Here is a 27,064-nt window from a genome sequence, read left to right as displayed (position 1 = left end):
CTCCCAAAGATAATATTTGCATTCTGCCTGGACAAAAACCATGGGTAACCAAAGACAAGTCCTACTTTGTAGAGTGAATTAATTGGTTCAGGTTTTAGGACTGCAGGTTTTGCATTCTGTGCTATAGAAAGGCTTCCATCTAAATATTGTGTAACGAGGGAGACTGACAACTGATTGAAATGCTTTGGGCTTTTCTTTAACATACCGGATGGGGGGACATTGTTTTTGAGACAACCAGGTTCCTTCAACCTTCTGGTGGACCTCCCTAAACTATCAGTGGATAGACATTCTGAGACCATCTAATATCTTGAATGAAAAAGCAAGAGAGAGAAATTTTAAGGGGGGGGGGGGGGGTGGAGAAAGGACTTTTCTTGAAAACATTCTATAATAATGGAAAATGAATTTTAAAAGTTAACACAATTTTTTAAAAAATTAACAACTCAATAACACCCCCCAACCCCTCCGCAATTTTTCATCTCTTAGAATATAATTTTCAGTGTGGTACAATTTCACTAGTTACTATTGTCCTCTGGAGTGGAAAATGTCCAAGTTTTTCATATGAAAACCCAAAACATTGACCACTTTTATAAAAGTCTTAGAAAGAAGTAAAAAAAGCATAAGCACTGCTCTTGCTCTAACTTTGTTCTGTCTCCTGATTGCAAAGATGTTCTCCATTTCCAAATAAAACACCTTAAAATGAACATTGGAGCACTTTTGTGCAGGTATTACAGTTATAAAAAAACCTACCAGAAATCATAAAAGTCAGAATGTAAAGAATGTAAAGAAACCTAAACATTCAGAATAAGAAATATAGGCAGGATATAAGAAAATCTCTCTATATTTGTAAGCATGATTTTGATAACAAGGAAAATTCCTAAAAATTTACTGTTTCTGCCTTTGGGCCAGAATCTATTTGGGAAAAGATATCTGGAGGAATTTCAGACTTTTCAGATATTTCAGGAAAGGCAAAGTGGCCAAACATAATGACATCCTATAGAAGGTCAATGAGGACAAAGAAATATTGTAGGAATGTCATTCTTGTCATTAGATATCCATTCTTCATCCAAAGGTGCTGAGTCTCTGCCAGAGCCTGGCTTGCCTGCACAATTTCACTTAAAAATTACAAGTGAGCTTGTATCCCTCAGCAGTGCTGCGAAAAACTTGAAAATAGACATTCAGAAAGTTTTACATTTAGAAAACAAACAGAAAGAAAACTATTGCAATATATCTCAACATATTTAAATGAAATTCATGAGTTTTTAACAGGGTAACATAACTGATATCACCGAAGTTGAAGAAATAGTTATAGACTATTTGCATAAAAATACAGCAGAGCGTTCAGAGACCTGAATTCTAATTCCAGACGCAGTAAAATGTGTACAATTTGTATCAACCATTTCACCTCTGGCTGTCTTAGTTATCTCCTGTGAAAAATGAGATAATAATACTTACCCATTTTAGCAAAATGTTTTGATATCCACAGAGAAAAGAGCTATAAAATTTCAAATTATTGTAGCTAATTAGCAATCATTTATCTTCTAAAAATTAAGACTATCATAGTTTTCATTATAAATTAATTCCTATCTGGAAAATGCTTTAGGCTGAAAGAGGGTATGAACATTTCTGCCTACACTGATATCTGGGTTCTAGTTAGAGAAATCTATTGCAATGTCCACTGTGAATATTATTGTAATGGTGTCCAAGCACTGTGCCAAAACAAACTTTGAATTTAAAGACTCAAAGGAGAGTCAAGGGGGTAACATACCTCCTTTGGCTGCAGGCTGTGGGTTTCATGAGTTGCCCAATTCAGAAAATTTATGTGAAGGTTCACCATGACGAAAACATGCATTTCTCTGAGTGTTGATTTTTTCTTTCCTGCATATATATGTGGGGGGGTTGAGATGGATTTCACAAAGAATTAAGGCTTTTGATACTGAAAAGTGAGAGTGGCAAGTAGAACTGGTGTGACAAATCTAGTGGGGAAAAACAAGTTAGCAATCAGATTTTTTCTGCCAACATCAGGGCAGTATAATTTTCCCTCAGACTCAGTAAATCAAGATAGGTACTTGAAACAGTGTACCAGATCCACATCAGTTCCACCATCTACAAGAACTGCGAATTCAGGTTTTCCTTGTTTCAGTGGCCAATGCTCTAAGCTGTGAATTTCAGCAAAGCCACATTTCCTTGCAAATTGCCTTTCTCTTAGCTGTGTTCTCAAAAGCCACAGAATGGAGAAATCTGTTCATTCCAGCATAGGCTTTCAGTTATTTCAAAATTAAAATGTTTGTGGCAACTTTGCTGCCACACAGAATCCTTATTATGGGAACTTCTCAAAAATTCTTGGTAAATTTGGACATTAAGAGATTTCTAGTCTCTGACAATTGCCTCATTTATTCAAAATATGGCATAATTAAATTAAATGGGTGTTTATTTTGTAACATGTAAAAAAATTCAGTGAGATGACACCACTTTCTTTCTATTTTGTCATCCTATACTTTTCCTCTTTCCAGATAAAAAAATGTTTAAATGTGCAAGCCTCATAAATGCAGTTTTTGCCTTCCTGAACCCTGTGACTGACACTTCAACTGCATAAAATACAAGAAATTAAATAATGATCAAAATGCAGCCTATAGTTTTACTGTAGAAACAGAACATATCTGACTATTTTAGTTACAGTTCTTTTAAGCTGTCTCTGCCCCACCATAACTGCACAATTGTCCCTAAAAGGCATCACCTTCCAGCTTTTACATGTACAGAAGAGCGATGATCAATTCTGTCCACTAATCCAGGATATGTAGAAATAGGGAACTATTACGTATGTGTGTATGGCCAAACTTTGTGAACGAAGATCTGGGAAGGGCTCTCCCCACATGGGTGTGCCCTTTGAGCCAGCACAGTGGATTTTTATTTATTTATTTATTTTTAGGTGAGGCACAGCATGTACAGAACTGGCCCCACCACTTAAGTCTCAAGGTCCATATGCCACGGCCAAGCGAGCTTGGACAGTGACAGTGAAGTCCTCAGGACTGTCACAGCACCCGGTACTAACTGGGGCTGCTGAATGTAACTGCAGCACTATTACTACCAGCAACAAGCAAGAGATTAAAAATTCATCTCTATATTTTGCTACTTCTTCAGGATTTTATTTTTTGGTTCACCCTAAAATATGAAGGGAAGTTCTAGCCAGGTGGGGGTTGGTCTCCTCTCCCAGGCACTCAGCAACAGGACAAGGGGGCATGGGCTCAAGCTCTGCCAGGGGAAATTTAAGTTGGATATCAGAAAAAATTCTTTCCAGAGAGAGTAATCAGGCATTGGAATGGCCTGCCCAGAGAGGTGGTGGATTCCCCATCCCTGGAGGTTTTTAAACTGAGATTGGACATGGCACTGAGTGCCATGATCTGGTAAATGGACTGGAGTTGGACCAAGGGTTGGACTTGATGATCTCGGAGGTCTTTTCCAACCCAGTCGACTCTATGATTCTATAATTCTATGCTGGTTTTTGTAGAAAAGTTTTGGCTGCTGGTGGGCTTGGAAAAAAAAAAAGACACTTGGTCTTTCTTTCAGAAGACATTGTCTTGTGTGTCATTCCTTTGTCTTTATTCCACATGAAAGAAGTCAGTCTGTCCCAGGACTTCCAATCCTGACTGCTCTTAGCACTGCACTGTGCTCCTTAAAGGCTACCACAGTCTGCTCTTTCTGACCCGGGGGTAACACTGGCATAAAATACGGCTGCAACATTCGGCTGTCAGGAGGGTTGCCTGCCAAGAGGAACTGCATACTAATCATCTCTTCAGATGAGGCATCTTCCTCAAGTCTAACTCTGCTTTGGACGTGTAAGATATCTTCCCATTTGCCAAGTCCTGCTTTTGTAGCTCACTTTCAAATACAGTCTCCTGTCACCTCAGCACTCTTTTCTGAATCTTCCATTTCTTTATGAAAACCAGCAGGCCATTGAAAAACACTCTCAGCATTCCTTTAAGCCTGCAGACCACATCAGAGTACATCAGCAATTTGCTGGGCTGCTGAGGAGCACAAAATGTGCAAGCAGTTTTGCAAAACTTACTTTCACTCAAAAAAACATTAAAGTCTTTTAGTCCCTATATACAGAAAGAAAAATATCCTAGAGTCGATCAGCCCTAGCTAACCAGTGCTGTCTGTTAATCATTATCCATCAGCATTACTACAGAATTAGTAATGAAAGTCAGTTGCAGGCAAGCAAAGAAAGATCCCAAGAAAAAAAATCGTACAAGAGAACACTGCTGTCTCTTTTACACCAGGTAGAAGACTTGAGAGCAAGGAGAACAAGAGAAGATATTAATTCTCACAGCACTGAAGTCTATAAATTATTTACTAGTCAGAGATTGAGACAGCAAAGATAAAGCTACAAAGCTGGAGCTAGACACATCATCTTTACCATGGCCCATTGTCTCTCTTTTCCCTCATCAGAGAGGGGAAAGTGGAATGCAGAGCCCTGCTTAGAGCCTCACCATTGCTATGTTGCACATATGCAAAATATTTTCTTACAAAATTAGGAGGAAATAAAACCTAACTCTAATTCCCAATTGACACCCAAAGTAGCCCTCTCTAGGATTGAGATATCCTAGCTCTGTCTCATTCAAGCAACAGTTTCAAGTCTTTTAAAGCCTTCCTCCAGAATAAAGATTACCAGGTTTTTATTGAGCTGAAACCAGAGCATATGACATCACCAGTTACTTATTAACTTAGAGCATAGAGGAAAATCATAAAAACGAGTACGAGAACAGTGCCACAAATGCAACAGGTAATAAAACAAACTTCTTCACACACGATAAAGGAAAAACAACAAGCCCCACATTTCAGATGGAGTGTGAGATGGTCACTCTCTGCTGCAGGACATCAATTCCTGCCTTTGGGCGGGCAGCCAAGCGGCGGGCGGGGAGCGCTGGCGCTGCCCGGGGGACGCGGGGCAGGACTCGGAGGGGCCGTGGGGACGGTGTGTGGCCCCGATGGGACCCGGGGACGCGGGGCAGGGCTCGGAGGGGCCGTGGGGACGGTGTGTGGCCCCGATGGGACCCGGGGACGCGGGGCAGGGCTCGGAGGGGCCGTGGGGACGGTGTGTGGCCCCGATGGGACCCGGGGACGCGGGGCAGGGCTCGGAGGGGCCGTGGGGAGGGTGTGAGGCCCCGAGGGGCTTCGGGGGGCGCAGGGCAGGGCTCGGAACGGCCATGGGAAGGGTGTTTGGCCCTGGGGGGCGCAGGGCCGGGCTCGAAGGGCCGTGGGGACGGTGTGTGGCCCCGAGGGGCTCCGGGGCGCAGGGCAGGGGCATGAGGAGCAGGGCTGCCGGGGACAGCCCCATGGACCCTTCCGGGCGCCCCGGGGGGCGGCGTGGGACGGGATCGGCCCCGGCCCTCCCGCCCAGCCCGTACCTGGGGCCGCCTCCGCCGCGGCGCTGCCGTGTCCAGGCAACGGGAGCCGCGGGGCGCCGGGAGCGATGGGCGGCGGGGCGGGCCCGGCGGGCGGGTGAGGGAGGGGGGATGCTGCGTGTTCAACCTGGCGTTGCTTTGATTGTGTTTTTATTTTAAAGTAACCTCTGTTGTGGCTGCCGTTTCGGTGTTTCCGAAGCTCAGGATGGGACGAGTTCCCACACGTTTTCGCGCGCGGCTCCGCGCCCAAAACTTCCCGTGCACCTGTTTCTTTTTATTTATTTCATATTTATCTAATAAATATATATTATGGAAGAGACAGTTATATTTTTTGTACTTTTTATATGTATTTAAAGCAGTTTCTAAAGCTGGCGTGTGGTACTTTGCCCGGCCGTGCGGGGGAGGGCGCAGCTAGGGAGGGACGGACGGCATTGCCCGGCCCAGGGACAGGTGCCGCGGAAGGGGAGGGACACGGCGCGACGGCCCCGGGCGACGGCGAAGCAGCAGGAGCAGGAGCAGGAGAAGAAAGAGGAGGAGGAGGAGGAGGAAGAAGAAGAAGAGGAGGAGAGGGAGGCGCGCCATGGCTCCGAGCGGGCGCTGCCGGCGGGCGCTGCCGCTGGGCTGGCTGCTGGCCTGGCTGCCGGCCGGTGAGTCCGCCCGTGAGGCCCCGGCCCCCGGCACACCCCCCGGCCCCCAGCCCGTCCCGGGACACCCCCCGGCACAGGGCCGGGCCCCGGGGGCGTCCTCGGGGCTCGGCCGGGGTCAGGGCGGTGCGGGTGGCGGCGGAGGGAAGGGGCGGGCGGGGCTGCCCCGGGGCGGTTCGCAGCCATGCGGGTGAGTCTCGCTGTCCCAAGGTGCGGCCGGACGCCCTCCCAGGAGGAAGTGGCCGCTGCTTCCTGGCATTCTCCGGGATCGGGGGCGTCCGGCAGCGTGGCCGGGACCTGGGTGGGGGCGCCCAGGGGTCCCCTTTGGCCTGTGGCACTCACACGCCCGCCCGTGCTGCTGGATCAGCCCCTCGGGGTCAGGGGTGGCCGCGGTGCCTCCTCACCTCGGGGTACCTGCTGGTGTGGGGAGCAGGAGCTCACCTGCCTGTCCAGGGGCGGACTTCGGCAAGCAGAGTTCTTTCTGCCGAGCCTTGCAGGTTGCCTGACCGCTTCTGACCTCCTGTTTGAAATAAAATGATCACTTTGCTTCTTGTATGCCTTGGGCTTGGCTGGTGATCTGGCTTTAAGTACTGAAGTTCAGTTTCACAGAGAATGAGTGAAAGAAGCAAAAAAATACGGAGGGATGCTTGTCTGTTGTCTTGCTTGACAGCCATATTCCTGGGGATGCTCTGACCAAAACTTGGCTTCAGTGGCTCTGAAGGTTCATGTCTTCACTTTGAAGCCATAGGCCTGAGGTAGCCAGAATTTACTAGGCTGGTACTGCCCAGATTTGTTCTTCCCAATCAGAGTGCCTGCAGTGGAGTAATGCAGTCCAAGTTTAGGAATCAGCCTTATTTTCAAAACGTTTCAGTTTTCTTGGAGAAGGTTAACAAGAAACATCAGCTATGCAGAGACATCCAACCATCCTCTGGTGGGAACAGTAGGTTTTCAAACTCCTTAGAAAATACAGAACTTACCTTTCAATTCTGACTCGTTTGCAGAACAGAGGTATTGAGAAAGGATCCCTTCCATAAAAAGATTTGGTTTCTCTAAGTAAGAAGCACATAGTGATGCTGAGTGTTTTACTCTTGCCATAGAGATAGTATTGTAGGAAACTCATGGAAAATGTTCTGTTCCCTTGAGCCTTGACAACCAGAATTCATATGGGGTTTCATTTGATAATAACCCTGAGATCAAGGTTTTGCCAATCTTGAGAGTGAATTTTGGGTTGGTTTCTTGTGTTTTTCTGAATTACAATCCCATGTGTCAACGGTTTCACAATGAAAACTCAAAACAGGGTGTGTTCAATGCTTTTGAATAAGAGCAACCATAACTACCTGTCAGCAGTCTGGACCTTGCTTTGCTACAGCATTGTAGAAACTTGTTTTTCCTAGAGGTGTGCACAGCTGCTGGTATTTCTGTGTTTAAGTGCGTGTGTGTATATTTTATTTTTCGGAAAAGCTGTGGATTCAGGGTTTGCCCTGGTCTTCTCTTATGTTTATGTAGCATTTTTAAAGGCAAATGAATTCTCTGCCTCTGCTTTCACTTGGCCGACCAGGAGTCAATTTCAAACCATAAACTGAGCAACTACTACATTGGCATTATCCTGCAGCAGAATTACTTGGGGAAGCAGCATTGCAGCTCTGCAGCATGTTTTTCCACCATGTAGAAACTGAGGGAACTCATATTTGCCTGGAACTAGTGGGGATGTGCAGCCTAAGAGGGCACTGAATGATGCTTGACAAAGAATGATGCCTGCAGCTGTGATCCAGATGTTACTGTGTAGTATTAGCAGCTTGTTCCCCTGCTCTCGTCCTGAAAACATGGAGTAGAGGGAAAATCTTTGAATACGCAATAAAAATCAAGTGTTAGCTCATGGAGACCTGTTTGGTTGGTACCTTATAAATCTCCCCCTTTCCTTCCCACCTTTCCTGCTGTCATGCTTCCCAGTTAAGAAGTGACTAGCACAACACTGCAACCACTGCCCTGTTCTTTGGCATGTATTCCAGAGAGGGCATCCCACACTTGCTCTGCACTGTTTGTGTTCCCTTATCAAAGGCAACTGGTGATAACTTCACTATTGTTAATGACAAGCACAACTTCACTGTATTATCAAAGTTTAAATAAGATAGAGATGTCTCAAGTATGGCTAAAATAAAGCCTAGCTTACGAGAAACTTTGTAAAACCTTTCTCAGTGTGTGCAGCTGCTTAGATAGAAAATGGTGTGGAAGTTGTTGTCCTGAGTTCTAAAATACATAACAATAGTTTCATTAAAAAGGAAAAATAGGGTAATTTTTGCTGTTCTGAAGTGGTGATAAACAGAATAAATACAGTGCTACAGGCTGAAAGCTGTATTGTCTTAATCCTGGTCACCTCTAGGTAACATTCTGATGGCTGTCTTAGCAAGACCTTGACAAAATTAACTTGGTATTTATTTGAACAGATGGTGCTGCAAAACTTTTCTGGTTAGGATTAAAAGCCAAGGCAGTCCCATCATATGTCTTTCTGGGCCCAACAAATTACCTGCCTCATCTTGGAGGGACAGTTTTCTCCATGTCGAAGAAGAACACAGTGATTTGCTGCATAATGGCTACTGATAGTTGCTTGGGAGAAAATAATTCAGTCCACAGGGTGGACCAAAGAAGCTGCCTTCAGAGAAAGATGGGACTCACATTTCAATGTGAGTTTGTAACCCTGGATGGCTTCTCCAGAGGGGCTGGGAGGTCTGCGGGTGCAGGTCCTGGATGAGGCCAAAGGAGATGTGCTTTGATCGTTGGAAGATCTGTTCTGCTGTGGAATGGATGGTGTGATATGAGGTCTGAGTCTGTGGGCTGACAGCCTTCTGTGTTCTTGTTTGCAGGTTGCCTCTCCCTCCTGGTGACAGTGCAGGACGTCGAGCGTTACACCACCTTATTTGCCACTGTCATCCTCAGGTGTGACTACAGCACCTCAGCTCAGCTCCAGGATGTGGTGGTGACCTGGCGCTTCAAATCCTTCTGCAAGGACCCCATCTTTGACTACTACTCAGTCTGTAAGTGTCAGGCTTGTCCTCCAAGGAATCCCTCTTCAAAGGCAAAGGACAGGGAAGGTAGATTTAGTGGGTAGCACAGGCTTTTGACCCCTTCCTACTCACAGACCAGGTGCACGTCAAGGAAAATTGGGTCATGTCTGTGATTTCCTTTGAAATGTCATGGCCTTATGATATGGGACTGTGGACCCAGCTAAAGCAGTTCATTTGTCCTCCTTGTCATCAAGTCAGAAGGCAGAGCAGCTCAGCCATGTCTGACACAAGTCAGTCTTGGCAGCCCCATCTTATTCTTCAGCACATTTGAAAGCAAGGGCCCTGCAACAAGTGGACTTTTATGATTCCATGGGGGACCTTGTGATTGGAGCTAGATACCTGTGACCAGATGTTACTGCTGTTAAGAAATAAAAGAATTGCATGCATTTTGGAGGGCAGAAAGACTTGTAAGTAATAACATTTAGTACTGATGGGAGCATTTTCACACGCAGACGTTATGGTGTGTCAGCCTTAATTCAGGAGTGTTTAATGTGGTACACAAACTGCATTCCAGGGTGCACCAAACACAGTATAACCCGCTGGCCAAAAGAGGTGATGATCCCACTATATTTAGAGTTGGTGTTGCCTCATGTTGAGTATTGTGTGCAGTTCTGGGTCCCAGAACTTAAAAAGGATATTAAGGTACTTGAATGCACCTAGAGGAGGGCAACAAAGCTGGTGAAAGGGCTGGAACACATGTCCTGCAAGGAGCAACTGAGAACTTTGGGCTTATCTAGTTCAGAACAAAGGAGGCTGAGGGGTGACCTCATTGCTTTCTACAGCTTCTTGAGGAGGGAAAGTGGAGAATGAAGTGCTGATCTCTTCTCCCTGGTAACAGTGATAGGATGTGTGGGAATGGTCCAAAGCTACATCAGAGGAAGTTCAGACTGGACACTATAGAGCATTTATTTAATGAGAGGGTGTTCAAGCACTGAAACAGGCTTTGTAGAGGGATGGTCGATGCCCCAAGCCTGTCAGTGTTTAAAAGGCATTTGGACAGTGCCCATAATAATACACTTTTTTTTTGGTCAACCCTGAAGTGATCAGACAGTTGTTCTAGGTGATTTTTGTGGATCCGTTCCAACTGAACTATTCCTATTCTGTTCTGTTCTAGTCTATTCTTTATAAACCCTGCGGTGTTATTAAGTGGCCAACCTTAGCTTAACTGTACACTTAGGACTGAGCTCAGAGTGGGTGTCTTGGTGCCCAAACTCTTCTTTATGCAGTCTGGATGGGTTGGGTAGGCATATTACCAAGTGCTCTACAGCCTAGTCCACAAGCAGGCAGGTCCCTGGCTCAGCTGATCCCAGCATAATGGGAGTGTGTTTAGCCTAGGCTCAAGCTAATAGGCCTCAACAGGGACAGAAAACAAGAAGAAAGAAGGCCTATTCAAAGAACTGATTTGGAGCATACCCTGGGAAACAACCCTTAAAGGCAAGGGGATCCAGGAGGGATGGACATGTTTTAAGAGGGAGATTTTGAATGCACAGCAACAGGCTGTCCCAGTGTGCCGAAAGGCCAGCCAGAGGGGAAGACGGCCAGCTTGGTTAAATAGGGAGATTCTGCAAGAAATCAGGGATAAAAAGAAAGTTTACAGACTATGGAAAAAAGGGCTGGCTACTTACGAAGAATTTACAGATAGAGCTAGGTCATGCAGGAAAAAAATTAGGGAAAGAAAAGTGGAATTTGAAGTAAATTTGGCTATTACAGTTAGGGATAACAAAAAGTCCTTTTATAAATACATTAATAACAAAAGGAGGGGCAAGGAAAACCTCCATTCTCTGTTGGACTTGGAGGGAAATATAGTTAAGGAAGATGAGGAGAAGGCTGAGGTACTTAACACCTACTTTGCCTCAGTTTTCACCAGTAAGACAGGTGGCCCTCAAGACAACTGGCCTCTGGAGCTGGTGGACAGGGAGAGGGAGCTGAATACCCCTCCTGTATTCCAGGAGGAAATAGTGACCGACTTACTGAGCCAGCTGGATCCTAACAAGTCTATGGGACCAGATGGGATCCATCCCAGGGTGATGAAGGAGCTGGCAGAAGAGCTTGCCAAACCGCTCTCTATCAGCTTCCAACAGTCCTGGCTCTCTGGGGAGGTCCCAGATGATTGGAGGTTGGCGAATGTCACCCCAATCCACAAAAAGGGCTGCAAGCAAGACCCTGGCAACTACAGGCCTGTCAGCCTGACCTCCGTGCCTGGCAGGGTTATGGATCAGTTCATCCTGAGTGCAATCACACAGCACCTTCAGGGTGGACAAGGGATTAGACCCAGCCAGCATGGGTTTAGGAGGGGCAAGTCCTGTCTGACCAACTTGATCTCTTTCTACGATCAGGTGACCCACCTGGTGGATGAGGGGAAGGCTGTGGATGTGGTCTATCTGGACTTCAGCAAGGCCTTTGATACTGTCTCCCATAATATACTCCTGAAAAAGCTGGTAGCCCATGGCCTGGACAAGTGTACCCTCTCCTGGATTAAGAGCTGGCTGGAGGGTCGGGCCCAGAGAGTGCTGGTGAACGGAGCTGCATCCAGCTGGCGGCCAGTCACCAGTGGTGTTCCCCAGGGGTCTGTATTGGGTCCAGTCCTGTTTAACATCTTTATTGATGATTTAGGTGAGGGGATTGAGTCCATCATCAGCAAATTTGCTGATGACACCAAGCTGGGAGGGAGTGTCGATCTGCTGGAAGGCAGGAGGGCTCTGCAGAGGGATCTGGATAGACTTGAGAGATGGGCTGATTCCAATGGGATGAAGTTCAACAAGGCCAAGTGCCGGGTCCTGCACTTTGGCCACAACAACCCCCTGCAGCGCTACAGGCTGGGCACAGAGTGGCTGGAGAGCAGCCAGGCAGAAAGGGACCTTGGAGTACTAATTGACAGGAAGCTCAACGTGAGTCAACCGTGTGCCCAGGTGGCCAAGAAGGCCAATGGGATCCTGTCCTGTATCAAAAATAGCATGACCAGCAGGACCAGGGAAGTGATCCTTCCCCTGTACTCTGCATTGGTGAGGCCACACCTTGAGTACTGTGTTCAGTTCTGGGCCCCTCAGTTCAGAAAGGATATTGAGGTGCTGGAGCGGGTCCAGAGAAGAGCAACAAGGCTGGTGAAGGGACTGAAGCACAAGTCCTATGGGGAGAGGCTGAGGGAGCTGGGGTTGTTTAGCTTGGAGAAGAGGAGGCTCAGAGGTGACCTCATCACTGTCTAGAACTACCTGAAGGGAAGTTATAGCCAGGTGGGGGCTGGTCTCTTCTCCCAGGCACTCAGCAATAGGACAAGGGGGCACGGGCTTAAGCTCTGCCAGGGGAAATTTAAGTTGGATATCAGAAAAAAATTCTTTACAGAGAGAGTAATCAGGCATTGGAATGGGCTGCCCAGAGAGGTGGTGGATTCACCATCCCTAGAGATTTTTAAACACAGATTGGACGTGGCGCTGGGTGCCGTGATCTAGTAAATGGACTAGAGTTGGACCAAGGGTTGGACTCGATGATCTTGGAGGTCTTTTCCAACGCAATCGATTCTATGATTCTATGGTGTCTGATTAACTGGGTCTGCTCTTCATGCTCCGTTGTAGGTACAACAGTGGAAGAGACTTTGACAAGCTTTGTTCTCTCTTCATTGCAAGCCCCTTGCAGACAATGCTGACTGAATCAGTGGTCTTCCCGAACCTCAGCTCCCAAACACCTGGCAGTTCAACATTAATTTATATTGTGGGTCTGTCACAAGGGTATTGCACAGAAATTTCCTCTTGTCCTCCGTTAATTCTGTCAGGTGTCTCTGCACTTAATCCTTAGCTAGAATCAGATGATGGGTTGTTTTCTGTCTTTATAAGCTTCACAACATCTAAAAGGATAGAGAAGGAAAAGAGAGATAATCCCTTCAGCAGTTCATGTATGTCTGGAGATTTTTTTTTTTTGGTAAATGAATACACTTTTTTTTTAGTTCCAGTACTCGTTGCTGTTTTATGACTTTTTTTCTTGCAGTTTATCTTCATACTGGGAGCTGCCCTCCAGCCTACCATCATTAGCTTCTTTCTACTGTTATTCTTTCCGTTGTGAATGCAGGAGGGATCTCCTCTGCAGCTCCTGCATTCTCAAAATCTCTGCCATTCCTGTGGCTCTACCTCTGTTTGTTTTTGAGTACTCCAAAGGACTTGTCCTTGCTGGCTTGAAGCCATGCTTTATATTATTAAAACCAAAGCAAATGCACACATGCACTCCATGGTTTCTCCACTGCTCACAACAGGGTAGAAATTGGTCCTTTGAAATAACTTTTGGCATGTTACTTGCTGCTGTGTGTTTGTAGCATACCAGGCTGGTTTAGCTCTTGGCCAGGACCCGTCTGACGACTGCAATGACAGCCAGCGAAAGGTGCGCATTGTGATCCAGAAATTTGGGCAGAAGGACCCTGTGCTGGGCATCGACTACCAGCAGCGGAAGATCACCATCCAGAACAGTACGTGACTCAGCCTCCCAGGCAGGCAGTGAACTCAGTAACTACTATCTGGGTCTGCTAAGTGAAGAGAAGCATAAACATTGCTAATGTAGTCTGTAGCTAACATACTTCACGAAGTGGCAATGGAGTAAGAGCTGTGAAGGGCCCTGTCACCAGCTGGCCTGAGGGTATTGGAAGCACTACAAGCTAAGGGTGAGCTGGGGATACCTAAGCATTTTGCTGAAGAGCACAAAAGCTGAGGAGCCCAGAGGCTAGAAAAGAGTTCACTCTTCTGAGAAGTGCTGTATAATTGTCCAGGTGTGTTATATGCCCCCTGCTGTTCCTGGAGCAATAGCTGTTGCTCCTGCCAGAAGACCTGTTGGGAAGGCTGGCCTAAGGAAGGACAGTGAACTGTGTTCCAAAACCAGTAGACCTGGCATTTGGCAGCAGCTGGTGTCTGTTAACATTCATTACCCAGCAGCATGCTGGTCATTTCACTCCACACAGAAATAGTCCAGCTTCTGCTTCTAAGTAGTGTTGCCTTCCAGTAACACAGAAAAAAGGGACTACCAGTGAATGTTGTTTATAGGAATTATTAGCAGACTCAAATGTGATTGTTTGAAGGTAATGGCTATGCTTGGGAAGAGGGGAGGTGCACCTGCAGACAGATGTTTTGAGTGGGGCCTGAAAGTAACATCTGTCAGTCCCAATTAGCCCATTGACCTTGCGGTCCCTCTCCCACAGGAGCAGACCTTGTCATCAGTGAAGTCATGTGGTGGGACCACGGCATGTACTACTGCACTATAGAAGCACCAGGAGATACCTCAGGTGATGCAGACAAAGAAGTGAAGCTGATTGTTCTCCGTAAGTGCTTGTGGTTTGTTGCCTAGGTGGCAAGGTATCTCATCCTGTTCTCTTCTTCCCCACCCCAAGCCATCTCCAGCAGTGGAGAGGTGCTCAATAACTTACCATGGCCACATATATCGGGATCAATACCTTTTCTCTCTCCTTTTTTCGCCACAGACTGGCTCACGGTACTCCTCATCATCCTTGGTGGCCTCCTCCTCCTTTTGCTGTTTGGAATATGCTGGTGCCAGTGCTGCCCCCAGTATTGCTGCTGCCACATCCAGTGTGGTTGCTGTCCAACCCGGTGCTGCTGTAATCAGGAAGGTGAGGTTCAAGCAAATGTCCATCCATGTTTGGCTTCTGTCAATACAAAAGCTTGTCTCAGAGCTTGCTGAGCTCCACTTTCTCCCTTCTGCTCAGCATCCATATAAACTGAGACATTTCTTTGTCCAATGTGACCTCTGTGACCAGCTTATCTGAGTTTATAGGAGGGGAGCTGAGATACATAGAACCCACCTTGCTCCTCTATGTCCAGCTTTTGGAAGTTCTCCTCACTCACACCTTGTTACCAGCTTCTCTCCTGGCATCGAGGGCACTCTCAGCTCCCTTGTATGAGTAGCTCAGGACTTTTCTTGCCCATCTTGTGGGTCATTTGCCTGTACATGTGAAGAAGTCAAGCAAGTGCCTTTGTGCTACTCTTCACACTATCCTAACCTTCAAGTATCTTGCTCTGAGAGGAATTATGTAAAAATTGGAATTTTCTATCTTTTTGTTTCCTTTCAGAGCTGCTCCTTCCACAAAAAAAACAGATTTTGTTTGTTTGTTTTTCTTTGAGGAAGGAAGTGAGAAGAAGAAGGGAAAAGGTGGCCTGTCTTGGGGGTCAGCCATACAAGTGCGTTTTTGAGGGTCCTAAGAAACTTTGTTGTGTGTATTTTTAGCAGTAATGAAGTTTTTGCAGCCAGACCAGGGTTTTTTAATAAGGCTACCATTTGAATTTTGGCTGCTAAGGTGACATAACCTCTGCAGTCCCGTAAATGAAACTGACTTAGCAACATGGTATACTAGCCCCTCTGCAGCTTACACAGTCTAACAGGAAAAAAATACAACAAATAAGTTTATTTATCATTGAAATCACCAAATTCTTCCCCAGATGCTACAGGAAGAGGATTTATGATCAAGAGGCTGTGTTTCTGGTTTTCTGTTACCTTCAAAAGAGCCATTTGGTATACCTTGGGTGGTAGTAAGCAGTGAGAGTTTTAGGCTTAAGCCTAATTTGGTTAGCGCTTGCAAAGAGAGAACAGAACATCCCTTTTACTGCTAAAAAGAAAACAAAACACTTACGGGGGCTTTAGAGGTTGTCAAGTGAAATGCATAGTGTTGAGGAGGCTATGGAAATTTGGCAGAAAAATTAGTTTCCCTGAAGGGAGAGAGAGGTGATGGAGATGAAAGACTCACACCTCCAGAATTCCGAGTTCTCAACAAAAAAGGGATTCAGAACTTGTGTGAGCTCCTTTCTGGTTTTCTGCGCTGTAGCTTATAGCTCACTCCAGACCACTGCTGTTATTTCCTGCCTCCTATTGAGGAGGAGGGGTTCTTGTGGGGTTCCCAAAACCTCTCGCTGTTCATGAGAGAAGGTACAGACAAGACCAGCCTCCTTGACTGGCTGCTGGGTTCTGTGGCTGTAGTTTCCATCCCAGCTGCCTGCCCTCTTTATCCACTTTGCAAAGGATCCTTATGCCTGCTCCCCTCCTCTATAACATCTTCTCTTCATCCTGCCTCTGAATTACGTTTTTTTCACTCCAAGAAATTAACTGGAGGAGACCTTAATAAACACAGGAAGATAGATTCAGGGGACATCTTAAAAACATCCATGAGGAATAACAGTTCCACAGAGCTGAAGAGAAGGCAGTAATTCTCACCTGCTTAACGATTACTGTGCGAGTTGAGTACGGGTGGTTTCTTCCCAGTTGTTGGCCACTAGAGGACAGCCTATGTCTGCTGAACGTGCCTTTGAGGCAAGGTAATCCTGAGGCTGTGAATCACGGCGCTAACTACCGTGGTTTTCAACTTAGTAGTAAAAGAAGTGCATTGTTTGAGTAATTCAGGATTGGTGTACAGAAATATTAAACATGCCTCAGGAGAAAGTCAGTTAACGTTCCCCATGGAAAACTCTGAGAAAAGCTCATCAGGGTAAATACATACGACCTCCTTCAGTTCCTATCAGTTCCTTTTCTACTGTGGACTTTTTCTAATAATGAATTGGTGTAAAATAGGATAAACTTGCACCTGGGTCTGACCAGGTTGGAAAATACTTTTTTTATAATTGGCCAAGCAGCTCTAAGGTGTCTCAAAGGTGAAGAACAACCTTTTTCAACAGGGAGTAAGTGGAGGGAACAACATAACATTCTGCCACAGTTTTACAGCAGGTATGAGTTTTGGAATCAGAGTGAATCTGAAGTTTCTCAAATAAAAAGATCTATAATTTTACCTGCATTTTACAGATGAGTAACCAGAGTATATATCGGATTCAAACTGGAAGGCAAAGTATCTGGGAAAGGAAGAAAGGCTGAAGGTAGTGAAGGAAGTCCCAGGGTTATTCTGCAGTTGTTCAGCTGTAGAGGGAGATCAGAGAATTACAGGTACATGATGACTTTGGTCCTAGTGACTGCCTTCATGCCTTAAGCAGGAGAACGCTAAGTAGGTATGCCCATAGGTGCTGGAACTCTACTCCTTGGGCAAAGACCGTGGTCAAAACCCAGGGACATGTGCTCAGCAGGTTCTACGACATTCTCAAGGTGAAACTGGAGGAATGAGAAAGGGAGGGATAAGGCTTTTTCCTTCTTTTTATCCTTTTTCTTCTTTTTTTTCTTCCTCTAAGTTTGAAACCTAAACTGGAGGGAAGTCTCTTGGGACAAAAAAAAAAGTGAAGCAAGTTTGAAATTAAGTTCTTGAAAGCTGCTACCTTGGGATACAGAGCTTTGAAGAAATATCAGAGTGTTAGGATTAAAAATCCTAAAGTTTCCAGCTTTGTAGTTCTCTCTGGTTGGAGCCAGACTGAGGAGGGAGTCTGAAGTGGAGAATGAAGTGGAGCTGCATGACCTGTGGGGAAAGGGAAGGATGTGTTGAGAGGCATGGTCAATCCTTGTTTTGCTGCAAGTGGTGCTCTTTATAAATTCAGTGAAACAGCTGAAGGAGGACATGTTTAATAACTGGAGTGCTATCTGAAATGGAAAGCTCAGTCCCAGAGAACATGCAGTCTAAATGCTGGCTGCTACGATGAACCCAGGGGACAGAATTAATTGGAGCTTAGCTGTAGCCTAGTTCCTTAAAGAAGCAAATCTTTTGCAGTCAACCTGCCTATCTATCCCATCTCTTTCCCTTCAATAGCTTTTAATTTCATCAGCCAACTTGAGACAGATTCATCAGAGGAGTAAAAGTCTCAAAGGCAATTATGTTCTATCTGTTTCCTGAACTGTATAGCCAGGAATGTTCTGTTCATGCCTGACCAGAGATGAGGCTGCAATAAAAGCCTGTCACTTCTGAAACTCCATGGAACCCATGGAAGAGAAATTTTGCAAAGGCCCTGTTGCAGAAAAGCTTTACCCAGTAATGACAGACAAACTAGCTTTGTAAGGTCTGGGAGTTGTGGAATTTACTTGCTTGTAACCTTAAGTTTTGATTGTGGTAGAAATAGTAAGTTTCTGTAAGATATTCTTAGGTATTCCCCCACAGGGAGCAGCAATGAGCTATGGTTTTGAAGGCAGGGATGGTGAGATTGTTTATGTAGAAGAGATGAGATGGAAATGCTGAAAAAGTGAATGAAACCTGACCCCACAAATAGGGGTCTGGAGATGGTGGTGGCAAACCAGTGAGGGAGAGAAATTTCCACCAAATGTGCTCTTTTGGCACACTGGACATTGCTGTTGAAAACAGAAAATTTAGTTTGTTCACCGGTTTGACCACACTGTCCTAAGTGATTTAATTTTAGAGAGAGAGAAAACTGTGGTATGTCTTGCTGCATGAAACATTATTTCACGCCTTTCCACAACTATACTCATAATGACAGGGCAGGTAGAAGTCTTAACACCTGGTTGTGTGCTGCATACTTAATCACAGTGTTATTTGTTCCCACTGTCTGGGACTGGACTCTGAATGTTAGGCAGTAACCCTTTTTTTCTGTTTTAGGTATCTTTTTGAAGGTGTACAACTTCATATTGGAGTTTCCCATGCTCTTTTTTACCTTTGTAATAGGGTGGAGAGCGATTTTCATTTTGTGAATTTCCTGTATCCAAAGGATAACAAGCCAAAGGGTACATGATGTTCAAGCTGTGCTCTCTGGATAGCTGCTGTAACCTTTCTTTTACAGTGCTGGAACGGCATCGGTTCATGAAGCGGGCTCAGGCACTTGCACCTTGGCTATCACCCAACATGTTCTATGGAGGTGGTGACAGGAACTCAAAACTCTCTTCTTACCAGCTGAACCCTCTACTGCAGCAAGGTGAGACCACAGGCATCATTTCAGAGGGAAGAAAGTCAGGATGAGAAACAGCTAACTTCTTAGGGAAGTTCAGCATTGAGGCTTTAGCCTCTCTACTACAGGAGAGATGTTTCTAGCATGGTTACATGTCCTAGCATAACAGCTCTGCTACATCTACAGCATTCTGTAGACTTGCCTGGGTGGATAAATACAGCCTGTTCATCTTAAGTGTCTTGCTGGGCTCAGTGCTGGATGAAGTAGTTTAGTGCTAACTAAGGTGTATCTGTGCTACTCTCCAGTGACTGCAGGGTAAATATACCCAGCTTATCTTGCTTTGTGTGGCACAGGAGGGTACTGTCTCTTTGTTCTGCTGTGCTGGTCACGGTCAACTCCTTATAGCCAAAACTGACATGACAAGTGAGGTACAATTTGTTTGAGTTCTTATCAAATCTCTAGTCTTAAATGATTAAGGGCAAACTGCCTTGTGTGCAATAGACCTACTCTGCAGGCAGCAAAAAATGAAAGACTCTATAACGAACCAGGGAGAATTTTCCAGTTATTCTTGCACAAAATCACTTGTATTGTGGAATTTAGTTGTAACTTTGCTGGAAGCGGGAAGTCTTTGAAGTCTGAGAGAAATAATTAAATAAAATAACCAGTAATACTATTTAATCACCCAAGGAAAACAGAGGAATTCAACAAAATGACTTCTCAAATATATATAATGTATTTTTCATCCGGAATTAACTTCTCACTGTACTGTAGTCACAGATTTACTCTGTGTCTGATGAGTTTTACCTGTTGTTCAAAGAAACAGTTTGCAAACATCTTAAATGCTAGATTCAAGATGTTTGAGTGTATACTTCTTTAGCCCACTAGTTGAATCTACAGTTACTATTTTTCCTAGCTAGGGTACCAGTTTTCCTTAGAAAGATCCAGCAACTGAGCCATTGTGATTTAAGAGAGAATACACTGAGTCTTCTTAAGGAAATGCAGCTTACTAGTTACTAGTCCTTGCACCTTATCCTGTTTGGTCTGGATGTGCTGGTTGTGATACTTCAGAACCATGCAGCTCTTGCAGTGAGGAGGAGCAGGAGGCGAGAAGGGACTCAGCCAGGATCATGAGTGCAGAAGGGCCCTCTCTTCATTGTTTCCTCTTGACTTGCTGTGTTCTCCTGTGCTTTTATCCTTAGATGTGTCTCTGCAGAACAGTCTTGCACTGCGGCAGCCACAAGCTCAGCTTTCCCATAACAACGGTGTTTTGGACTATCTGGAGTCTGAAATCCAAAACCTCAACATGGCACAGCTCCGGCCACCCTCCCACCAGCAGCAGGCAGTTCAGCCCAGCTTGCTGTCCTCTCTGGGCTCTGACATCATGCCACCTCCTCTCACTGATCACATCTCCTCCATCCATGGGAGCAGCAACTCCTCACGGCCACAAAGAGCCAGCCACACCCCCAGACCCTGGGACTCTGCAGCAGAGGACAGAAGGGAAAACCGGAGGTGGCCCTTGCCTTCCAGTGGAGATTCTCATTCCAGCTACAGTCAGGACCACTGGGACAGGCAGCGAGAGGATCATCCTCAGAGGCAGAGGACAGGTGGCTACAATGGCAGGCCCCAGTACTCCAGACGGGATGTGTCGCCCCCACGCCAATATGAGAGGGGCAGGAACAGCAGCAGCACTTTCTATCCGGAGGAGGCCAAGGAGCACTCCAGCCACCATCGTGGTGGGAGAAAGGAGCCCACAGGGAGGAGAGAATACGAGCACCATGCTGGGAGGAGCAATAACTCAGGCCAGCGGAGGCACAGCTACTCCCCCCCTTCTCGCAGGGGGTCCTGGAGCTCCTCAGAAGAGAAAGTCCATGTCCCAGTGACAAACCGCAGGCGGAGGAACCGGTCTCGGGAATGGCCAGAAGATAAACCCCCCAGTTACCGCTCCTTGGAAATCATACCAGGTCAGGAGAAGAAGCACAAAGGCAGCGCAGGGACCCGCTCGGTGAGTCAGATGCCTTTTTGCTTTCCCATCTAAGGGAAAAAATGAGTTTTGGGGAGTGAGAGTAAATGTTCCTTACTTTACATATAGCTTGTTGTCTTTCAGAGAACAAGGAGCAGGGGGTGCTGGGTGAAGCTTGGTTGTGAAGAGCTTGCTCAGTTCCCTGCCATGTGTTTCATGGCTGTAGTAGTAGGTCCCCTACAGGGTAACATGTTATACCCTCTCACTTCCGGAGTTCTGTCCACATGTTGGTGTTAAAATAGCTGTTCACCTGGCACTGACTGGGGAGAAAGCACTTCCAAACTAGGCAGCAGAACTGAGTACCCCTCTGCAATTGTCTAGAGTTGGTTTACTTCTGATTTCTTTTATGATGTGCATGATTCTACTATTATTAGTCTTCAACATTTAATTTTTATTGCTCTTGGTGATATTTTTAAGATGGTTCATATGGAAAAACATCCAGGTAAGATACCTAAAGCTACATGAAAAAGGCTTTATGGTCATGGGTGGCATGAATGAGAAGTGTGTCATTCTCCAGGCCAGGTGGATGGGGATGACTCACTGGGACTCCTGAGAATAGAACATGCATTATATGGGCAGTGAACAAGCTATAGTTCACAGCTCATCTTGTCAGTTTACACTGGGACTAGATTTCAGGAGGTAACACAATTGTGAAAAACTTCATATCCAATTGCTAGTCTCCAAGTTAGACACTGTATTCCCCCTTAAAAAATGACAATTCTTTCAGTCAGTTAAAACTTGGTTGTAATAATGCCAAGGTCATGGGTTCAATCCCCTGTATGGTCCATTGACTTAAGAGTTGGATTCGATGATCCTTGTGGGTCCCTTCCAACTCAGAATAGTCTGTGATTCTGTGAAATAAAAAATTGTTAAGTGCTCCTTATTACATATATGCAGAGTTTTATCAGGTGTGAGTCTTCTGTATTTTGCACGTTTTCCCTTCTGTGTTTTGGAAGGAAGTGTAATTCAAATTCCAGCTGGGATGTGTGTATGTCTGAATGGTTTTTGTTACGGTGCTCAGAGCAGGTAGAAAGACATATGATTTCTATTCATCATTCCTTGTTCTTGAATCTTTCATTTTCTCTTGCAGGACAAAGCAAGTTCCCACAGTGGAAAAAGCATAATCATTTAATGTCAGTACTGAAAGAACTACGATTCCCACTGGACTCCTTTTTTCTACTATGTGGGTTGGGATGACTGCTTTTGAGCGAACAGACAACCAGCAATAAACCAGCAATAAAATGGACAAAGCAGCTTCTCCTTAGATTTGCCACTCTGAAGTGTCTATGACTCATGCCCATGAAAGCCATACATAACCCATTTTTATTCTCACTGTGACTGGAAACACAGGTTTGCAATAGGCTGTGGTTCATTTCTCTTGGAAACAGCAGATTTTTTTCAGTAAATAGTATATTCCCAGTCAGTAAAGAGAGATACTAGTTCTCTTTGTTAACTTCCCTGGCACTGCAAGGAGCCCAGTCTGTAGAACGCTGGTCCTTTGCACACCAGTTACCAGAGAAAGGCTCCAATGTTCACAGAGTTGTAAAGTGACAAGACAGTAGAATAATTTAGATTGGAAGGAGCCTCTGGAGGTCATCTGATCCAGTCCCCTGGAAGTCTGGTGTGGGGAGGCACAGCATCTTCTTTCTAAGGCCCTTTGTTGTGCTTTAGAATGTGTAATGTTTGTTGCTTCTGCCTGGCTGCTCAGCATAGTTGGGGCAGTTGCTTCCTTTTGTTCCCACTAAGCCTCTCTGACAAACAGGAGGATCACAGTGTTGGAAGGATGTTGACTGCCTTAATAAGGTCTCACTGCACATCTGCAAACTACCAGGTTATCTACCCTTTACTAACTGAAACAACCTGCCCTACTTTAAGCCTAGACCTTAGTGCCTTAAAAGAGACTTGTTCTAGCCTTTCATTGAGACTTGAAGTTATTTGTAAACTTTTAAAGGGCTAAATTTACCAAGGTTTGGCCTTCCCTACAAGGACTGAGCAAAGTATGACTGCTGTCCCTTACACCTTGGACAGAATTTCCCTCAATTCTAGGAAACCTGGTTTTGATGAATATATATTTCTTAAGCATGTACTCTTTTCCATACATTTTATATTTTCCCTTTGCTCTCTGTACCATGTATGATGTATATGGGGTGGGATAAAGGGCACTGAAGAATTTTTACTGTTGTCCTTCATCTTTACCCTGGCACTTACACAATGCTGCATATATGGTGATTCTGATTTGTAGGGTCACCTCATCTCTCACCTTGCAACTAGAACACAGAATTTCTCTATGCTCTGAGACCAGTGTGAAGGAGAAGAACTTGCTGTTTCTCCTTGATGCGATTAATCCACTGTTTTAATTTAAAATGTGCTGGAGAAAGAGGAGCTCTCTGGATGCTGGCTGCTCCCACAGGAAACTGGCATGCCAGAGGCACTTTTTGGATTTAAGAGACTCAGTGGTTGCCAAGGAGCTTTTGGAGAGTCTTGTGAATTATTTTGTAACTCAGAGACACTGGAGATTGGCCAGTAGCAGTGACTGTCTTGCCTAGTTTATTTCCCAGCCAGTGCTGCATGGGACACTTGCTACTGTTTGTTCTTCAATGTCCTAGTTACTGATGGGCTTATGCTTTCCCTTGGATGAGTGGCTTGGAGAGACTTTCATTTTGCCCACCTCCTTTTTTCCTTTGGACAATGATGGGAAACATCACACTTCAAACAGGCCTGGCTGGATACCCAATGCAATTGCTGGTCAACCTAAGGCTACTAAAGAGAGTGCTCATCTTCCTACAGTTTCTTGGCTGAAAGTGCTTATTCCTAATTTCTGCCTCTGAAAATAAAGCAGGAGGACCAACCAGCTTCTCTAGTTGACTTAGTTTAAGAACCAGAGGCCTACTTTTTGAAGACAGGGTGTCTCTATGCCAGCAGGTGCAGGCTATCACAAAAAAAGAGCTAAAAGACTAACTCCAAAGTTTGAATTCAAGAAAGGAGGGCTGTATTAAGCGTAGTACTTGTCTGCATTAAACCCAAACTGAACAATGGAAATTAATCCATAAATTACATTTGAAATATAGGGAATTAAGTGTGTTTGCTGAACTTGCAAAGCCAGTATCACTACTGAATCTGTTTCTCAGCCACTGGCTGTGAATAATTTTTTTTCTTATTTTATGACCTGCTGAGGATTTTAAGAACCCCCTTTTCTATGATGGACTAGTATTTTTATTAGTTAAGAGGAATTTATGATAACTGCAATGACAGAAAATAGTATGGGGCATCTTCTTCCAAAACTAGCATTGAGTTCTGACTTTAGCTTTGCCATCTGATGACTTTTAACAGGTGGTCAGGGCCGTGCAGATTCTACCATTGGAAGCTGAATTGGTAACTTGGAATTTGACTCTCTCCTTGTGCTTCCAGTAGATTCATACATCTTGCAGGATAACTTCTTCCTGCTATCTCAATCCAGCCCAAATGTCTAGGTTTCAGGAAAGGGCTGCCCCTTTCTCCATCAAAGAGTAGAGGCTATTTGAGACATCAGGGGAGATCCCAATATGGTATCATGGAAAGAGTTCATTCTCCTTTATGTTTAAGTGTGCATAATCCAACATGTGTCCAGCAAGTTTTCGCAAGAGCAAGAACTCCCTCACACTGCAAGAAAACACAGATGACTATAACAGGAGCAGCTGTTGAAGTTTGCTGCTGTAGTATGAGCACAAAAGGTTGTGCTTTTTTATCTACATCTTATGAAGGAGCCCTGCATCTTTATTTGTTCCTGTAGCCCCCATAATTGATCTAAGGTGACTAATTGTAGATTGTGTGAATACAATTTGTGCTGTGTGAAGTCTGAAGAGATTTATCTTTATCATAGTTGATACCCTCTTGAGTCGCTTTTTTCATATTTATAGAAACATTAAACAAAGCTCTTCATAGAAAATTGATTGTATCTCAGTGTTAATTCTGTAACTTAAATTGTGACAGAAGTAGATTAGGTTATCCAGCAGGGAAGCAGAAATGATACCGGGTTTACTGGTCCACAGACCACTGCGGTTCATAAAACACCAGTTGGTGGTGGCCTGTGAAATAACGACAAAGGAAATCTATATATGCACACTCTTCAACTGCAAGTAGACAGAAAAGTGGGAAGGAAATAGGCTCTGCTTTAGATGCTTATTTCTAATTTTAATTGGTTATAAATGAAACCCATTGCACAGCACAATACGACATGAACTCTTTTTCCCCAGTAAGATTACAGGGTCTTTGACTTTTGAAAAGAGAGAGAGAACTGAGCTGCTCTAGTACAGCACACTGAAAAAATAACAGTAGCAAACAGCCTAGCCTCATTCTTTCTGTATTACAGTTTATTCATGCTTAATTTTTCAGCCATTCCAAAGAGCTGATGTTCATATGTCAGTGCATTTGTGATGGAAAAAGTTGAATATTTCACATTTGGGAGTTATTGCTACTTGAGGCTTTTGTTCTTCTTGTCATGAAGTTAAAAGAATATATCTTACTCCCCAGGAATGAATCTTCTGTCTCCAATAAAGTGCCTTCATAGCCACTGGAGTTGCCCTAATTTAAGATAACGTAATGAGTAAGTGGCTGTGCCACATAGAGCCGTGTAAGGACAACCATGCTCCTGTCAGCTGCTTTCCACCTCAGACAAGAGATTCATTAGAGAGAGAAAAAAATCACGTAATTTTTCTTTGATTAAGAAAGGACCTGCAATATCTGGTTTTCTTGCTTATTTGCAGAGCGCCCTGCCATTCCGGAATGCCATTCCAGGAATGGAGGGCAAGGGCTGCTTCTGTGCAGTCATTGATCTGGTCTTGGCAAGTGCCTGTTTGGCAGTAGAAAGTGCTGAAATGCCTGGTTGCTATCTCTGGGATTGTATTCATGATAGCACTAGCTACAGTTAGGCTAACTAAGCTAGGGAAGTTACCTTGTGTGATACAACCCCAGTGCAAAGCTCTTGAGCAGTTCATGTTATCACAGAGTGCAGCTAAGTCCCCGCTGTGCCCCTACCTCCAACAGCACATCAGTTAAAAAACCCACATCATGGGGTTAGAGCCTTCCATTTGTCAACCTGACATAGGAGAGAGATGACACTTGAAGTTATATTAAATTAACCCCCACAAGTTAGGACTGCTCATTCCTATTTCTGCTATGTTTAATGCCTATAATGTGCTGTTTTCTGACCTGAATGTTACCCTAACTGTGAAAGCAGATTGTATATGTGTAGATTCTCTTCAATGACTGTCAAATGTCTAATTGAAATATAAGAGAACTTTCAACCAGTTGCTCTTGTCTGTTGTTCCTAGACTATAAATTGCTTTTCAGTGTTTGCACCAGCAGTGGAACTGAAAATTCTCTTCTTATTTCTGGAATTAACCTTGTTACCCATTAGTAAGAATCTGCTGTTGTTATTTTTTGGACAAAAAAGCAAAATGCTTTGCTTGTGTAGGGGATTTTTTTTTCTTATTTTGGGACACTTTTTTTTCTTTGTTTTTCCAAGGAAGAAGATCATTTGAATAAATACCATGAGAGGTGAAAAATATCTGGGAAACCATTGGCAGCCCTCTTTAATGACCGACCCACTGTAGCCATCATTGACTTGGCTGCCTTGTCTATAGAATGAGAACAGTTACTGTTTGGTTCTAAAGCACTTGAAACACCATGAGAAAAAAAGTCTTCTAAATATTTTGTTTGGTTGATAAAAATGAAGATACTGGTTGAACTTTTCACAATTCCACATGTGACAGTCACCTAATAAATAAGTGATTGACATAACACTGGAGGTCTCTTGGGGCTCACACAGTACGTTTAATTTATATTCTCCCATTCCCTTTAGTTGATGCCCTCTGTAGCTCAGTGTTGCAGCCTTTCTGTCTCTTCCCCCTTATGCTCAGGGGTTCCGTGTGCCCAACACAGATGGTTGGCCCAACTGAAGACACAACAAGCACTTGGAACCTGACCTATGGGAAAACATACCCCACAGCAGCAGTGCAATCACTTTCTTATTGAAACCAGGGGGCTTTGGAAGGGGCTTTACAGGATCATCTCATCTACCCTAGACTAGGTTGTTCAAAGCCCTATCCAACCTGGCCTTGAACACTTCCAGTGATAGATAGGGTGACCACAACTTCTCTGGACACTGTTCCAGAGTCTCACCACCCTCACAGTAAAGAATTCTTCCTTCCAT

General features: G+C 44.8%; 2 protein-coding genes across 2 annotated transcripts in view; one reads left to right on the top strand and one right to left on the bottom strand.

The window, feature by feature from the left end:
- The window catches only part of CFAP44 (cilia and flagella associated protein 44), a 45,596-nt gene extending 40,144 nt beyond the window's left edge, over positions 1-5,452 (bottom strand). Inside the window, exon 1 of the mRNA XM_071572246.1 lies at positions 5,406-5,452. The gene's annotated coding sequence lies outside the window, so the exon portion shown is untranslated. The remainder of the gene's footprint in view (positions 1-5,405) is intronic.
- Positions 5,453-5,864: 412 nt separating this feature from the next.
- ILDR1 (immunoglobulin like domain containing receptor 1) lies at positions 5,865-26,416 on the top strand. Its single transcript, XM_071560716.1, has 8 exons — positions 5,865-6,049; positions 8,908-9,078; positions 13,409-13,558; positions 14,282-14,401; positions 14,561-14,707; positions 18,750-18,881; positions 20,054-20,856; positions 21,965-26,416. Exons 1-8 carry the CDS (start codon positions 5,983-5,985, stop codon positions 22,004-22,006), a joined length of 1,632 nt encoding a protein of 543 aa, XP_071416817.1. The 5' UTR covers positions 5,865-5,982; the 3' UTR covers positions 22,007-26,416.
- The last annotated feature ends 648 nt before the right edge of the window (positions 26,417-27,064 follow it).

This window comes from Pithys albifrons, chromosome 1 (genome assembly GCF_047495875.1).
Source record: "Pithys albifrons albifrons isolate INPA30051 chromosome 1, PitAlb_v1, whole genome shotgun sequence".
NCBI classification, from domain to species: Eukaryota; Metazoa; Chordata; class Aves; order Passeriformes; family Thamnophilidae; genus Pithys; species Pithys albifrons.
Note: the sequence above shows the minus strand (reverse complement) of the source record. Positions and strands in the feature narration are given on the sequence as shown.

Excerpts from the sequence above, each read along its gene's own strand:
- ILDR1 (XM_071560716.1), top strand. The coding sequence starts at position 5,983 with ATGGCTCCGAGCGGGCGCTGCCGGCGGGCGCTGCCGCTGGGCTGGCTG. Across the intron at positions 14,402-14,560 it reads AGTGAAGCTGATTGTTCTCC|ACTGGCTCACGGTACTCCTC; the intron begins GTAAGTGCTTGT and ends TTTTCGCCACAG. Across the intron at positions 14,708-18,749 it reads GTGCTGCTGTAATCAGGAAG|TGCTGGAACGGCATCGGTTC; the intron begins GTGAGGTTCAAG and ends TTTCTTTTACAG.